The following is a 16,839-nucleotide window of genomic DNA, read 5'->3' as shown; positions in this document are numbered from 1 at the left end:
TAGATATGTCTTCAATTTATTGATGCCAACTTTTATTCCCACAAAATATATGAAATATATATATATATATATATATATAGAAGCTTGGGGTAAGGGTGCAACTCAGAGTGTTGAGACCACTCTGAATGCCTTACACGGTTCTATCTTGTTCTCATAAAATATAATCCCCATCCTATATCATATTTCAGCAAATGATACATTTTTAAGATCCACTTTGTAGGCGAAATAAAATTCTTGAATTGGCCATGTCGGCCTGCAGTCTGGAGTTAGTGCACCCATGCTTCAGGAAAGAATGCAGGTTTTTGTGGTCGGTATAGTTAGAATAAGGTTTCTGAGTTACCCAACCATAATCCAGGCAAAATAAAACCATTCTTATTTAGAAATGTTCAGTCTACACCTACAATAGTCATCTTCAGTGGAAATGAAGTGAACCCCCCCCCCTCTCCCCCGCTGAAGGCTGAAGCTAAGATTGTGTCAGATTGAACCTGCAGCTCCAATGTGTACAACTTAGCTATGCCTGGACAACCAAGGGGATCTCTACAGTATGTCTAGGCAACATGTTTGGTTTAATTTCACTTGGACCACAGCTTGAGAGCCTGTAAACTTCTGAAATTATTTAGAATTTTGAAAATAGCCCTACTGTTATGTGCTTCAGACCAAGTCCCTTTGCCCTCTGGTACAAGGCGGGCCACATTGAGCATATCATAAAGTCCTCAGGCCACTAAGCTATACTAAACATATGTTCTAAAACATCTTGGTTTTTGCCACAAGTGTCCTTCTGCCTATGAGTTGAAGATCCCTGCTTTTGGCAATATATGTACTTTTTGAAATCGCTTACAATTACTCTATATATATTAATGTTTTCCCCCCTTTTCTTAACAGTTTTGTCGTATGTCTTGGATTCTGATAGTGTTCAAGAGAACAATGTGGTTGATAAGAAGCCGCCTCTTCCTCAGAACTTCTTCATTGTAGACATGTAAATTTTTCGTCATAGGGTAAAGGAAAAAAAATTAATGAGAGAATTATTTGAAGGTTTCATTATAGTGTGTATATGAGAAGAAAAAAAAGGTGTTATGTTTCATTAAAACGTGAAATAATTTATGCTTGAGCTCCAAAACACTTGTCCTCTGTCCAGCTGATATTATATTTCTCTAGTCCAATTTTATTTATATTATTGTATGGTGATGAATGTTTTGGAGAAATTGTTTGTATTGTGCCTCTATCTTGAACTGAAAAATCTAGCATTTATTTTCCCTCCGTTGTACCGATTATATGTATTCTTTGACTGTGATTTATACCTTTTGTTGTGTTGGTTTGGGTTTATTATCTCTTATAGTCCTGCATTTTTTTATTGTTTTTACTTCATCCTTGTTGTCTGTACATCAGTATTTTCTCTCTTATTGTTATCTTGTTTTTCTTTATCTCCCAAAGAGTTTATCAAATTTTATTTATATATATTATGCGCAAATCTTTTGTTTACCTTTTTGTGTATAATAGTCAGTTAATGTAGGGCAAGATGTTGCTAAAGCAAAAGATATATATATATATGGTTACAAATGAATCTCGTACATGAACCTTGGCTGTTGATTAATGATTTCATAAGGAACTTAACTTTCGTAAATGACCTTTCTATGTTTATGAGTCTCCAGCTTTCTTCTAGGTTATTAAGCTGTGGTCTAGAAACTAAAAACACAAGTCAGATATTTTATGTGTTGCAGATATCGTTAGCAGATTTTATATTAGTTTCTGACCAAACATGGAAGAACAAGATGTTTTGAATTATTTTTTCAAGATTGGAATGTTTTGACTCCTCATTTCACGAGAGCAAGAATTCTCAATTTTTTCACAGGTTGTGTACATTTTCTATCATCCATGTGATGCTTTTGGGAAATGAATGCATGGTCAGCCAGGGATAGCTCACATCGACACCACCCCCTCTTGTGTAATGTTAATGGAGTGGTTAAAGAGTAAAATTAGCGCCCTTTCTGGTCCATTGCCTGGGGCACCAACCAGACCTGCCTACTTCGCCCCCAGTTGCCACCCTAGGTGACTCTGGTATATGCTAAAATGCTAATAAAAATTGAATTGGGTATTTGATTAGAGCGTATGTCCACATCTAGTGAGCATTGAATTGGGTGCAAGAATTTTTAGATGCTTCAGTCAGAGCGCTTCTGGGGTCTTCCTAGCACTAAGTAGAAGATGCCTGTCATAAATCATCTGATGAGGCTTTCTTCTTTCCTTTTGACATCATTTTGAAATAATAACTGTTTTAAGAAGTTAATTAACATATGGTTCTGAAAAGAATTGAAGTTTCCCTATGCATGGTGGGAATGAAGCTTCAAAAAAATTATGTTCATGTTGAATAGTTTTTCTCAAAGTGGGTGATGTCGCCACAGGGTCATACTGGATCATTCCTGAACTTACCTGTGCATGTGATATGAGGGTTGCTATGATGTGTAGTGTATCTTCAACTTTATGGGTCTGAAAATACACATAAATTTAACACCACTATATATATATTTCACAGAATTCTGTTGCTATAACCGATTTGGCATGATATTAAATCTTGTTTGAAACCATGTATTCCCCCATCAGTATCTCATTTGGTCAATGGTGTTCCCATTTCTGGATGTTGAGGTCCTACCAGAACATACTACACTCTCCACTGATGTGCGCCTATCTTTGAAGCAGTTGTACCACTCGTTTATCTGTGTTGCGTCTATTGTTTCGTCTTCAGAGATCTGTTGAATCTTGCATATTGTTTCCCCTTGGGAATTGACAAGCTTCACACAGAATTTAATGTAGTAGTGTTCAAATTTTTCTGCCATTTTGTCAAAAATCAAAAATGTAATGGTGCTCTCACTTACACTTCCCCTCATCGCGGTCTGCTGGTGACTAGCAGCTTCTTCAGGCAGGGAAAAACCAAGTATTAGGATCCTGTCTAAATATTTGTGCAAACCACGCCTCCCTAGCTTCATTAATGCAAACACAAAAAATTATGATCGCAGATACTTTTTGAATAAACCTTGTATATTTTATGTTTATAAATAGGTAAAACAAGGTTACAAATTAAATTATGTTAAAAATTTGGTTTTCTGGTTTATTCAGGTCTGTCCAGGAGGCCTCGCATGATATCGTATTGTCTCATGACATCATTGCTTTAGACTTCCTACTTATGGAGACGATGAAATGGGTTAGGGAGACCAGAGCTATATTGATACTTTGTGAAGGAGAAGGATGAGACAAATGAGTTCAGGAAAATCTGATTTAAAGAGCCTTATAACTCTCTTCCCAAAATAATGCAATGTTAAACTTGGCTGAACTTAAAGGACCATAAAGATCTACTAATGTCACGGTTGTTTCAACAAAAAAGACATCCACCTCATTCTCCAGTCAAAACCTTTGACCTTTTCCTGCATGAAATCGTCGGGTCAAGCATTTTAATCATTCCCGTTTTGAATGAGAGTATAAAAAGCCTCAATTCTCCATATTTGGTTTATCGGTACACAGCTGATAATTTCTCCTCTCTCTACCACAGTTTTACATTAGAAATGGACCACAGTTCAGTAATTTAAAGTGGTTTTGCAGTCATAATCGATTATGAGTTGTTTGCAATAAAAATTCTGTAAAATCTGATATCGATTGTATAAACCTCATAGTAACTTTACAAATATATTTTTTAGTATTTATTAGGTCTATATCTCGATATTCTACGTTTAAAGAAAAATGCACATAGTTCGGCGAGCACTAAATTTTCTACGAAAACAAAATATCTATAAAATGTAGAATTGGTGAAATATTTTGCAGAAATTTTTAATTAAAAATTAAATTTTTAATTTAATTTTTATTTGCAGAGGGGAAAATTCCTTTCACAGCGACAATGTTTTATTTTTCTCTTGATTATTTTGGATGTTAAACCCATTTGTACCCACTGTACTAATTTGAGTACAGCTTAACAAAGAACTTTACTCATTTAAGTGCAAGCAAATGTATGCATTCACATTTTTTTTTTTTGGGAAAAATACTCTTATGTTTGATATGTCATAATTTAATTGTGGCAAATTTTGGGCGTTTGCTGCAGATTTTTCTTCAGTGGTTTTATTCAAAGTTTTTTTTTTGTTCCCCTAAATATTTAAATTACCCACGTTTTTTGTTTTCTTCATTGGTGAATAATTTTGTTGCTCTGCCCCCTTGGAATAGCCATGGCCACACTCATGTCAAGGCTGGCCCAATATGTTCCAGGGGCCAAGTAGTGTGGCCGCTCCACCATTGGGAATGATCGTCAAATGTTGGAAGGCTGATTGAGTATCTTCCAGCTTCCAACCACCTAAGTTAGAGGACCCATCTTTCCCCCCACTTCCAATCCACCTGGCCACAAATTGGTCGAAGAACAACAGTCACAACATGAAGTGTTCTGGAAAGACCGGTTATGTTCTTGGTAAAAATCTACCAAGGAATAATAGGCTAAGTTGATCCAGTTTGTAGCCCTTGAGATAAGTGATGATCTGGAACCCTTCCTAGCTGGATGTACCTGTAATGTAATTTATATACTTAGATACATAGACAGGTACACATAGCAATATATTCGCCTCTGGTGACGGGCCAGCCCCAAAGCCCCATCTTCGGCTCTCTTCGAGCCCCATCCATGAGAGGGAGAGAGTGGTCTTGGATGTCCTCTCTTGAGGGCACCCGAAGACCCCTCTCGGCTCTCGTTGAGCCCCAAGACATAGTACCAAGTCTACATTATTTAGAGCATTGTTTCCCAAACTTTTTGTTCCACCACCCCGGTTTTCAAAAATATTTTCCTCTCATCTCCCCAACTTAAGCCAACCAATTGAATCCTATACAAAGCCCAAAGCTTCTACCGCCCATTTGGATCTTTCCATTGCCTCCAGGGGGGCAGTATCGCCCACTTTGGGAAACACTGATTTAGAGAACCCCTAAGCACTTGATGTATTTAGTGAGTGGGTGCATGCATTATGGTGTCTCTGCTGTCTGGTTATATCCTGTGAGATATAAAAGAATGTATAGTAACAATATTACCTTTACTCCCACTAAATCACCACAGATCGCTACCTGGTCCTTCCCTCCTTTTTAAGCAAACTCATGGGATCCTTTATAGATTATCTTGGATATTAATGGTGTTGGTCGCACTAGATGCTTGGTCACCCGGGGCAAGCACACACTTTAACGCCCCCCCCCCTTTTAATATTGAAGGAGATGTTTCAGAATGAAATTTATGCCGCCCAGGGCATGAGACTTGCCTCCTCTGTCAGCCCTAGTTACAAGAAAAATATTGGAAGCTTTGATTTAATGAGTTACCTTTTGAATTCTTGATTCAGTGGCTTAAGTATTATAAGAAGGCAATATTGCTTGAGGGGGTAGTGCAAAAATTTGCAATGCCCTGTATTTTACTGTATTATTTCCCTTTCCTCTCAGTTTCCCGTAATTGTATTCAAGATTCAAATTCCCTTTATTTTTGTCTATAAATTAAACACCCTAGTCATGAACATCTTTTTTTCTTTCGTGATTTACATTTCTGTTTGCTACGATGGGAAAAAGTTTTTCATTTTCCCACCCTTCAGCGATTTTAACAACTATGGGGAATTTTGGGAAAATTGCTTTTTTTTTTATGATAGCCAGCCAGATCGGCATTTCCCATATTTTTTGATGAAATATGATCACGCCCTGAGTGTGAAGGTCTAGTTCTGTCTATTATCACGTCTGCCTACTGATCACCCGTACCATCTTCATGGACCACCTCTGGTCCTCAGACCACAGGTTGAGAAGTGCTGTCTGACGATATGCAGTCGAACCCTGCCATAACAAACCAGTCTCATGCTGAACAGAATCTTTTGTCCATCCCACATGATGTTCTATTATTACATCGGGTTATAGCAATCTAAATTTCCTGTCACTTGAATTTTTTTTACAACGGGAATGCGACTATATTTTTGTGTTTGTAATAATAAATCGTGTGTCAGCAAAAATTGTGAAAATAATTTTCTGTACGTTAAAACGTTCCTTCTAGTGTCTGCTGCATTTCATTATCCCTTGACCCCTCCTCTTCCCTGCCCCATCAGATTCACAACTAGGAGGGGGGTGAAGATGGGTGAGAGATCCATGGAAAGAGGACCCAGACAACATCACTTTATGACGATTTCAACTTCCATGGTTGCATTATCCGAGTGTTTGCAGTGGTTCTTAGTCCATTCCTCCCTTCTTCTGACCGCTTGTTTCAGCATTATAAAAGGGGCAGAAATGCCAAGATGCTCTGACCAAGTACATTTTCATATCTAGTTTCGACCCTGTCTCCTAGTCATTTTGTTACAGCCTACCTCTTTGTACAATTTATCGAATCCCATAAATTTTGCATTTTTGTTTTATAAAGGGACAATATCTAATATATATTTACATGTGCATGCACGAGATATGTATATATTTATTTATGCTTTATGTAGAAGAATTGAGTATATATATTGATTATGTATAACACCAGGGGGTGCACAACCTTTCCCGTCTTTGGGAGATACTGCACACAGGCCACAAACTGATATACTTATGCCCAGGACCGTCTTAAGAGCATCATGGGCCCCCGGGCCAAATGATTTTTCTGAGGCCTTACCAGGCAAATTTTTGAAAATCTCAACCAGATCCCATTTTTGTGAGGTGCCCATGCCTTAAGACGGCACTGCTAAAGCCATGTGGATTGATACACTATTTTTATGAACGCTTCGCCTGTGGGCGATGCTGCTAGCCAGGTCTGTTCTAACAGCGTCATGGGTCCCAGTGAAAAGTGGTGTTTTTAGGCCCCTACCTGGCTGGAAATACCTGTGAACCAGTTTTCACTCTTACTCTTGAAAATCATTGTACCAAGACTTGTTATCATAAGGGCCAGCCCTATGCACTTCACGTCTACTGGGTCTCATGCATTAAGGCAGCTCTGGTGCTCGCAGACCACAAATCTGTGTATTAATCGTGTTGTGTAGATTTGACACTTTTTTTTGTTTACAAACCACCTTTCTTAAGCATGATGGTACCCCTTCACAGGAAGCATTTTGCCCTATGTGCTGGAGGTTGTGTGCTCTCTGTTTTATTGTACATTCAGAATCTGTCGTTAATGAAATTTCAATGAAATCAAAGATTATTGTTATGTTGAATGAGATTATGCTATTTGAATTCGTCCTTTTTTTTTTTTGTTAAATATTGATTGTTCAATAAGAAATGAGCAGTCCCTCTACATCTTAGAATGAGGGGCTTTCTTTTTACTGAATTTTGTATAAAGAAACTGGGGGCTTAAGTCGTCCTGTTATGCCCCAACAACCACGACTACATACATAACTGCAAGTTTGACAAGCATGCTTGAACGTTTGTAGGAGAATTGTGCACAAACATTCTAATTGTGCAAGCACCGTGAAGATTGAATGGATTCTCATTATGCATGCTTATACAAGCTGCACTTGTGCAAGTGAAACTGTCAGTATGTACCATGCAGGTAACTTGTGCAAGTCATCACTCGTCAGTGAACTCAGTTTGGTGTTGGTATTTGCTGTTGGCATTTTTCTTCTGTACACGAGCACAAAGGCAGCCAAAGCGAGTGGATCATTGCCCCAAGCATGACATATTCCAAGTATAAACTAGTTCTTGTGCAAGCATACTTGTGCTGTGTGATGTCAAAAAGGAATTAGTGCATGCTTTTGCAAAACCTACATTGAACATCTATGCTTGTCAATCTTCCAGTTGTGTATGTAGTCATCTAGAGACATAAGAACTATTCTCAGAGATAAGTGACGTTCAGCGTTTTCAGCTGAGACAGTTAGCAATTTCTTTGTCATGTTGAAATTTCTTGATTAAGGTGACCACCCACATAACTGCAAGCTTGATAAGCATTGCATGCTCAATCTTTTCATCGTAGCATGCACCTTTCACTTTCAACAGTATGTGGTACAAGTATGCTTTATGCACATGAATTTGAAAGAAAATTTTTCGCAAAGAAACAAGTTTATAGTTGGAATATATATGTGTAGTGTGAGTGATGATGCACTCGGTTTGGCTGTCTTTGTCCTTGTGTTTACAGAAGAAAAACACCAACACAGACAGAAAAACGCCTACAAAAACTAACACTGAACAGAGCTCACTGAAGACTGGCGCAAGCTTATATGAGTTACCTGCATGGTACATGCCTTCAGTTTTGCTTGTGTGCTAGTACAAAAACATTGAACATGCAGGCTTGTCAAGCTTGCATGTTATGTGTGTAGCCACCTATTGCATGTAATGTTTTTGCAGTTATATGTGTAGCCTCGTATAGACATATAAACTATTCTCAGAAATAAGTGAGATTCAGTGTTTTCAGCTGACACACTTTGCAATCTCTCGTCATATTGAAATTTCTTGCTTAGGGCAGCTTCACATAACTGCAAACTTTGACATGTGCAGTTTCCCTTTAGACACCACATAGTATAAGTATGCTTGCACAAGAACGAGCTTAGGCCCGAAATACATATGCTACTTTACAGCATGAAAGCATGTTACTTTCGCTAGAAAGTAGCGCGTATCTTGGGCTTAATGCTAGGAATATGCTGAGCAGCTCGAGTGATGATGGGGCTTGGTTTGGTTGCCTTTGTTTCTGTCTATAGAAGAAAAATGCCAGTAAAAATACCAATGTGTAAGCATAACTTGCTGCCAAGCGAAGACAAGCACAAATTAGTACAAGCTACCTGCATGGTTTTGCTTGTAAAATCAAAATGCTTGTGATAAATTCTCCTCAAGCTTGCAGTTACTGTATATCCGCCTCCACTCTAGTAGACTAATTTTTTTTTGTAATAATCCAATGAAATTCTCTCCTCCCTTCCTTTAAACGCACTTAAATGTTTTAGTACAATGAATATGTATGTCAATGATCCATTGCTGCAGGGAGAGTGCGATTCCAGCTCTTGGTCCCTGAGCAGGTGTCACAGCTTTAGTAACAAACTGCAAAAGATGTATTATACGATACATTATGTATTTAAATACTCATTATATAGAATGTTATTTGACTGAATACAAAAACATCTCAAATATAGTGAAACCTCCCTGTAACGATACTCGATATAATGATAAATCCCTCTCCAATGATATTTTCCAATTTTTTTTTTTTTGGAAATACTAATGGTCTATATGTTAAACTGCTGTCCCTCGCTATAACGATAATTACTCGGTAATGATATTTTTCTTGGTCCACAAAGTCTCGTTATATTAAGATTTCACTGCACTATGTAAAAACTTCCGCTGGGCATTTCAGTATGAATTTTTTTTTTTTTTGTGGCTTTTCGAAGGTGAATCGAGATTGTGTGTTTATGATGATAATTGAATATATTTTTTATGCGATTCCACCCATTTGTGTGATTTGATGATGGTTTAATGATGACGAACGGTTGCCATTTTCATTTTCCCAGCTAGATGGTGATAAACGAGCTGTCTTTACAAAGCTTATACCTGTCTGTTAATGTGTGTGTGTGTCCAATTTTGATGGTGTGTGTGTATTTGCTGAGAGCTCGTGTATTGTTCAATCATTCGACAATGATGATTATAACTGTTAAGTGCAAAAGTTTTGTGTGTAAATATCGCATAACAGTCTGTCTTTTTTTTTTTTTTTTTTTTGCGAGTTTAAATATCGATTAAAAAATTCTTTTTTCTGATGCATTAGCTTTTGTCGTTGTGACTGATTCATGTTCAAATATAGAGTGATCAAATCTTGGCTGTGAGTGGGGCAGGGCATTATCAAGCCACAAATACTTAAAACAGACTACTACTTAACCATACATGCATCTCGTACACCCTAGTTCTGCAGAATTTCTGAAATTTGTGTGTGCGGTACATGGCAGAATGTGTATTCTCAGTGTTTTTCATGTTCTTTCTTGTGTTGCCATCTGTCTTACTTATTTTGAAGTAAAGATGAATATTTGAATTTTCATGTTGTGTAAGTATGTTGTAGGGTACTTAAAACTGTACCAAAAGGTGTTGGCGGGGGCGGGGGGCAGAAATGAGTGGTAGTTATGTTCAACTGTGCAGCGAGCTTCCTTGGAGACGCTTCTGATGGAAAGGCTCTGTACTGCTAATATGGTGCCCTCTCAGTTTATTATTATCGATTTAATGTGTTGTGAAGGTTCTTGTGGAATTGGCTTCAGTTGGCTTCAGTACCGTCTTAACGCATGGGCTCACCCTTGCACCTCACAATAACTAATTGCAATTTTCAGGAATTTGCCGGGTAGGGCTCAAAAAATCAGCTCGGAACCAATGTGGTGCCCTCTTTCCCTCTTAGTTTATTGTTAATTTGTGTGTGTTGCATTACCCTAGGGAGCGGCAGGACAGGGTGTCATGGGCATAGAGTTGACCCAACAACCTTTGCTCCGTGGGCGGAGATACTTTGCACCCCCATTAAAGATGAGTACTTAAGCAGGGCTGTCTTAAGAACATCACGAGCCACCCATTCTAAGTGATTTTGCTGATTTTCATTTTTCTGAGCCCCCATTAAGATGGCACTGAGTTACAAGTGGCCAATACATGTGTGTGTGCAGACCTTCAAATCCATCTTCGCCCAGGAGTGCTTCATTTTCAGCGATTAGGCTGTCGTAAATAGCAGTTTGGTTCACCTTTGGCGACAATTGGCAATTGTCCATGTTTTCCCGTATTTGTGATCTCAAATTCTCGTGCGTTACCCGGAGATGCTTGTGGTCAGCCTAGCACTAATATAATTTGAAGTCCATGTTGAAATACTGCAGCTTTTGCTGCCATATATAGAAATTTTGGGAATTTCATTAACGGATTAAATAGGACCACAACTGTCTATTATCAAGAAAGCAAAACTGTCATCTAGTAAAATATTGTTCTAAAAAATCTGAACATACTTTACCGCACATCAACGCCAGTCATATATCGCCATACGGCAATTCCCAACTAGCGGAAGATGAAGACGCCATCTATCGGTCATTGCCCAGGTTCGGTAGGTAAAGAACTTGTTTCTGATATTCATGGGCGGAGATACGGGGGGGGGGCATTCCTCCAGCGTCAAAGGTGGAGTCGACTGATCAAATGTATATATGCATATATGAATTATCATCATCATCATCTTGCCCCCCCCCCCCAGACTTCCAAGTCTATCTCCGCCTATGCTGATATTCCTAGGCCAGATTGGGAACCCGCGGACCTTGACAGGCAACCTTCATAGTGGAAGACGAGCATCTGCGCCACTCGGAAGCTCTCTATTCTAAACCATAGATGGGTGTAAATTCGTGATCCAGGATATTTTTTTTACCTCAGGTCAAAGCCGTCCAAATATTAACATGGTGGCCCGCTTGTTGAATTTGCAACCAAGCCCAGAGGGAATGTTCCTAGTGATATTGCTGACACAGGCTACCATCGATGTAATACGTTCTCCCTAAACAGAGCCAGTAGGGAAATCGGTTGTCATTTTTTTTACCGTAGTTGCTATCGAAAGTCGTACGGCTTTGACTTACAATTTCATAGTGTGAAAATATATTTCATTTCTTAAAAAGGACTGTTTACTGCTATCTAACTTTCAAGGAAATACTCTGATTTATTTACTCTTTTTTTATAAATATGTATTAGATGGCAAAAGCGGCTGCATAATCGGTTTCATTTTTCCGATAAATGATGTTTTACAGTCTGTCGATAGATGGCGCCAAAGGTCGAATAATTAGGCATCAAATTCAAGAACGGAGCAAGAAGAAATATTTGGTGCAGGGCCCTCATAGCCGCTGTGGTGATAGAGAGGTGCCGGGTTCGAACCACAGTGGTGGTCGGCTGAAGTTGGTTTTCTGTGGTTCCCGATTTCGAGGCACGAATGCGAGCCGATCTCCCCGTTAAAAAGTCTCGCCACATCTACAAACGATACAAATATTCAACCATCACACTTACTCACTTCGCTTCTGAAATATAGATGGCAGCACTGAAAAAATCAGACAAAACACTAGATACGCACTCAGGCTCAGTTCAGGTACATACACACTTACACTTCGGCAAAACTCACTAGATAGTAAATTGCCCATGGCGATAGACCGGAGTTGTGCTCTAATTTGAAATAAAAAGGAAGAATGAGCCCCAAAAAAAAAAATTAGTGACCTCAAATTTAAACAGCATTATATTCAAGGGTGACTGTGCCGCACGGCCCGGGGGCCTCAAGAGTAGAGGGACCTTACAAAAATAAGATTTGGTTGAAATTTTCTAGAATTTACCTGGTAGGGCCTCAGAAAAACCACTTGGCCTGCATGATGCTCTTAACACGGTCCTGGTGACTAGCTATGCATCTTAAACCCTATATTGGGGGGAAGTAGGGTCTGTTATGTCTTCTTTGCGTGAGGAAGTTTTCATAAGCCTTAAAGGGGCCTACACACTTGAGTTAGTCCTAGCTTAAAATTATTTAGAATCTTTCTTAACCTGTCTTAATCGTTCTTAATGGTACGTGCGCGCGCAGACGTTCCCATTCTAAGTTTTTTTAATCTGGTAACCCTAGACATCAAAGCGCTTGCTAGACATAAGCTAGAATTTATCAGAAATTGAAAATCTTCTATACAGGGTGATTCAGAAAAGATGGGAGAAACTTTTAAGAGGTGATATAGTACACACCAATACAAACAATTGTGATCAAAGAATGCAAGCGAAACACAAACGCGCCGGCGCGTTTCGAAATGGCTATTTGAAGGGTAAGAACTCAAAATTTCTCTTTTTAAAAAATTCATTGCGACCCACCCTTTAAGCCATACATGGTAAACCCATCACCCGCAGACTAAATATGGCCCTGAAGGTTATCTGATGTGGCTTGGCCCCCTTTCAACCTAATTTTGTAAAAATGAACTAAGCGGCACATTTACAAATCGCTTAAACTACCCGTGGCACAATTCCAGAGCATTTAAAGGGCCCGTGGCACATTTTCAGATTACTGAAGTAGGCCTCAAAGATCACTTTCACATTCAAAGATCACCTAAGCAGCCCGTGACACAGTTACAGAACAATTAAACGATCCGTGGAACATTTAGAGATCCCTTGAGTGACATGTGGCACAGTTTTAGAGCACTTAAATGGCCTCCAGCGCGGTTCTACATCGTTCAAGTTACCCGCGGAACATTCCCAGATTACTTCCCAGATTACTGAGTGATGCGTGGCACAGTTCCAGAGCACGTCAGCGGCCCGGAAACATTTCCAGAGCACTTGAAGGATATGTGAAACATTTAGAGATCATTAAAGTGGCCCTGTAGGGAACTACGATAGGTGGATTGACAAGGCTCCAGCCCTGGGGCCCGGGACAATTTTCACAATTATTTGCTTTTTCACGCTATAAATTCATCACAAGGGGCCCGTGACAGATCCTAGCCTGGGGGGGGCATGTTGGGCGCACCGAGTTAGATGCCTTAAGAATATTTCATATCTTCACAAGGGGGGTTGATGACGCAGGCATCATCCGAACCCCCTCCTCCTCCCCTTGCCATCAAAAGTCAGCAAATCGGAAACCCTCCCCCCCCCCTCATCGATGCTGACGTAATACTTGAATGACCCCATACGGAAATGCGATTTCGTAAAAATTCAAAAATATGCACTTATTATAAAAATTATTTTATTTCATGCATTAATGCTAAAAATGACTGAAATATGCAAATGCATATGGATTTGCATACAATCCGGGCTCTAGTTAGAGCCATTCAAGTATTACGTAAGCAGATTTTATAGACATTTTTGACTCCTCCCCCCCCCCCGTCAGCAGCTTAGAATATTTCATATCTTAAAAAAGGGTGATTGATGACGTAAGCAACCTTCAAACCCCCCCCCCTCCCCATCAAAAGTCAGCAAATCCGAAACCCCCCCCCCCCTCCCCTCCTCGATGCTGACGTAATACTTGAATGACCGCTTATGACTATAAATACAAATCAACTATTATATTATTGTTATGTGAAAAAATTGTTTGTTTTCTCATTTACAGAAGCGCGTCATTTGCTCTACAATTGCCGGTTTATGTGGTAATTTGTTAAAACTTTGTCACGGCTATTTCCTTTTTCTGTTTTTAGCAGCGAGATTGACGATCTCCCGTATTTAGCCCTACTTTCCCTACTTTCCGTTTGCTACCGAATTTGAATTTGTCTAAGAAATATGGTCAGTCTAAGGAGATCAATCTTATCCATTTCAGTCTGTTATGAGCAGAGCCCACAAACTGAACATTGTTTAAGCCGGGTTTTCCTAGGAGCAGGTTTGCAACGTGCAACGTGAATCACTCAGCGCGACACGCCGTCCACTAACCAATAAGAAAAGCAGTATGACTGTTCTCCTACAGAGCGCAACACGGCTCACGTCAGCGCTTTACGACCGGGCGTGATTGGCCGACTGCTTCTAGAGGAGTCAAGTGCGTCGTGCGCCGCGCGTTTTGCCTATGTTTTCTCTTCACTCTTTTGTTTTCTTTCCCTTCCCTTCAAACCGGAGCATGCAGACGACGGAGTAGTTGATTCAAGGCCATATACTACAGTCGAATATAAGGAACACCAAGAGACCGGAGAAATCACTTCGTTGTAACGAAATTTCGTTATAAAGGAATTCGAGGTATTTTCATTTCTCCTACGTAAACCTATTTGGGGGATTAGAAAAGTGTTCGTTAAAACGAGATTTTCGCTATAACGGTATTCGTTAAAACGGGATTCGACTGTATAATATAGCCGCCTCGATCTGATGCGCCACCGGAGGACCGTCTTAAGAGTATCATGGGCCCCCGGGCCAAGTGATTTTTCTGAGGCCCTACTTGGCGTATTCTCGAAAATTTGAACCAGTTCACATATTTGTGAGGCCCCCGGGTGGACCCATGCGTAAAGACGGCACTGAGCCAAGCTAGGAAAACACAAACGCGTAGCGTGATTGTGTACCACGTTTCTGCCGACGTGCAATGACCTGATTCGGTTCACGTGGCGCTAAAATTCTATTCCTAGGAAATCCCGGCTTAAAGCCGGTTTTCCCAGGAAGGCTTTTTGCGCCGCGAATCGGGTCATTGCACGTTGGCAGAAACGTGTTACATTATTACGCTACGCGTTTGTGCTTTTCTAACGTGGCGCATCAGATCAGGGCGACTATATTATAATGCACTGCTCAAAACAATTAGGGGAGCACATGGTTTTAACAAAATTACGCAAAGATGTATACCGATAAGTAACATAAAATGAATCATCCATAATTTAAAGCCTAGCAGGAAACGGAAGAAGAAAACTTCATATGCAAATCAAAGTTCATGACGTCAAAAACCAGAAAAAGTAGATAAGGGCAGAAATCGGGATGTTGCAGAAACGTCTGTTTTACTGCCGTAACTGTGAAATTCGATTGCGCAGTATTTTTTTTTGAGACAAGGTGACTTGAGGATGTCTCAACAACGTGTTTTACCGGAATCCATGGCATGGCGTGTTATAGGCAGACTGGAATCCGGACAAACACAACGTAGTGTCGCGGACGCTGTTGGAGTCACCAGAAGTGTTGTTGCAAGGCTGTGGAATCGATTCCAAGAAACAGGAAATGCTAGATGTCGACCAGAGCAAGGTCGGCCACGCGCCACTACAGCAACTGATGACCGGTATGTACGGTTAACAGCCCGTCGAAACAGAACAGAGAATGCTACGCAGCTGCAAAGACGGTTGCTCTTGGCAACAGGAAGAAGGGTGTCCAGCCAAACAGTACGTAATCGGCTTCATGAGGGAGGGCTCTATGCACGTAGGCCAATGGTCTGCATTCCGTTGACCCCACGCCACCGTGCGGCCCGAAGAAGATTGGCTGCTGAACATCGAGATTGGGAGCAACATGATTGGAGCCAAGTGCTGTTTACAGACGAGTCCCGATTCAGTCTGGAGTGTGACACCCGACGTGTTCTGGTATGGAGGGACAGGGGCACTCGAAATAACCCCGCATTCGTTCGTGAAAGGTCACAATACAGACGAGCTGGTTGGATGGTATGGGGTGGAATCAGCATAGGCGGACGTACGGACCTGCATATCATTCGGAATGGCATTTTGACGGCCCGAAGGTATGCAGACGAGATACTGCGACCTCATGTCATCCTTTACGCTGGAGCCATTGGAGATTCCTTTGTTTTCCAGGATGATAATGCCCGACCGCATAGAGCTCGTCTGGTGGAGAACATGCTTGAAGCTGAAACAAAACCGCGTACGGAATGGCCAGCGTGCTCTCCTGACCTGAATCCGGACGACGCATTGCTGCGCGACCAAGGCCGCCTGTTACTGTCCGAGACTTGCAGATTGCACTTCTTGAAGAGTGGAACAGTATTCCCCAAAGTCTGATCGATAACCTCATCGCATCCATGGCAAACAGGTGTGCAGCAGTCTTAGCTGTTCGAGGAGACCACACGCCCTATTAAAACTCATGCATCATGTCTAAACAGTACTTTTTTTTATCGTTTACATGTAACCAAATTGTTGCCCTAAATCATCTTTTCATGTTTTTTCCATATTTTCAAAGAATTAAAGCTTAATTCCAAATTTTTTTACGTCTTTTTTCTGTATTGCGCATTGATACGCGTGTACTATCCATTGTATGCCAATACGTGGCTGTCTCGCACGGTTTTCTTCACTTTTTTGCTTGCTCCCCTAATTGTTTTGAGCAGTGTAGTATATGGCCTTGGCATCAGCTACTTTGTCGTCTGCATGCTGCGGTTTGAAGGGAAGGGAAAGAAAGCACACAAGAGTGAAGACAACATTCGCAAAATGCGTAGCGCACGTCGCATTTGACTCCTCCAGAAGCTGTCGGCCAATCACGCCCGACGTAAAGCGCTGTCGTAAGACGTATTGCGCTCTGTAGGAAAAC

The 16,839-nt window shown here is 40.5% G+C and overlaps 1 protein-coding gene across 1 annotated transcript in view; it reads left to right on the top strand.

Annotated features, from left to right (window-relative positions):
- The window catches only part of LOC149080849 (uncharacterized), a 42,413-nt gene extending 32,732 nt beyond the window's left edge, over positions 1–9,681 (top strand). The window contains exon 17 of the mRNA XM_089237515.1: positions 883–9,681. Coding sequence (XP_089093641.1) covers positions 883–980 — 98 coding nt within the window. The 3' untranslated portion in view covers positions 981–9,681. The remainder of the gene's footprint in view (positions 1–882) is intronic.
- The last annotated feature ends 7,158 nt before the right edge of the window (positions 9,682–16,839 follow it).

Source organism: Pholcus phalangioides, unplaced genomic scaffold (assembly GCF_987345545.1).
Source record: "Pholcus phalangioides strain wild (caught in Gottingen) unplaced genomic scaffold, Ppha-v1.0 ptg000010l_1, whole genome shotgun sequence".
Classification (NCBI taxonomy): Eukaryota; Metazoa; Arthropoda; class Arachnida; order Araneae; family Pholcidae; genus Pholcus; species Pholcus phalangioides.
The sequence above is the reverse complement of the archived record's forward strand: the minus strand, read 5'-3'. Positions and strand labels throughout refer to the sequence as shown.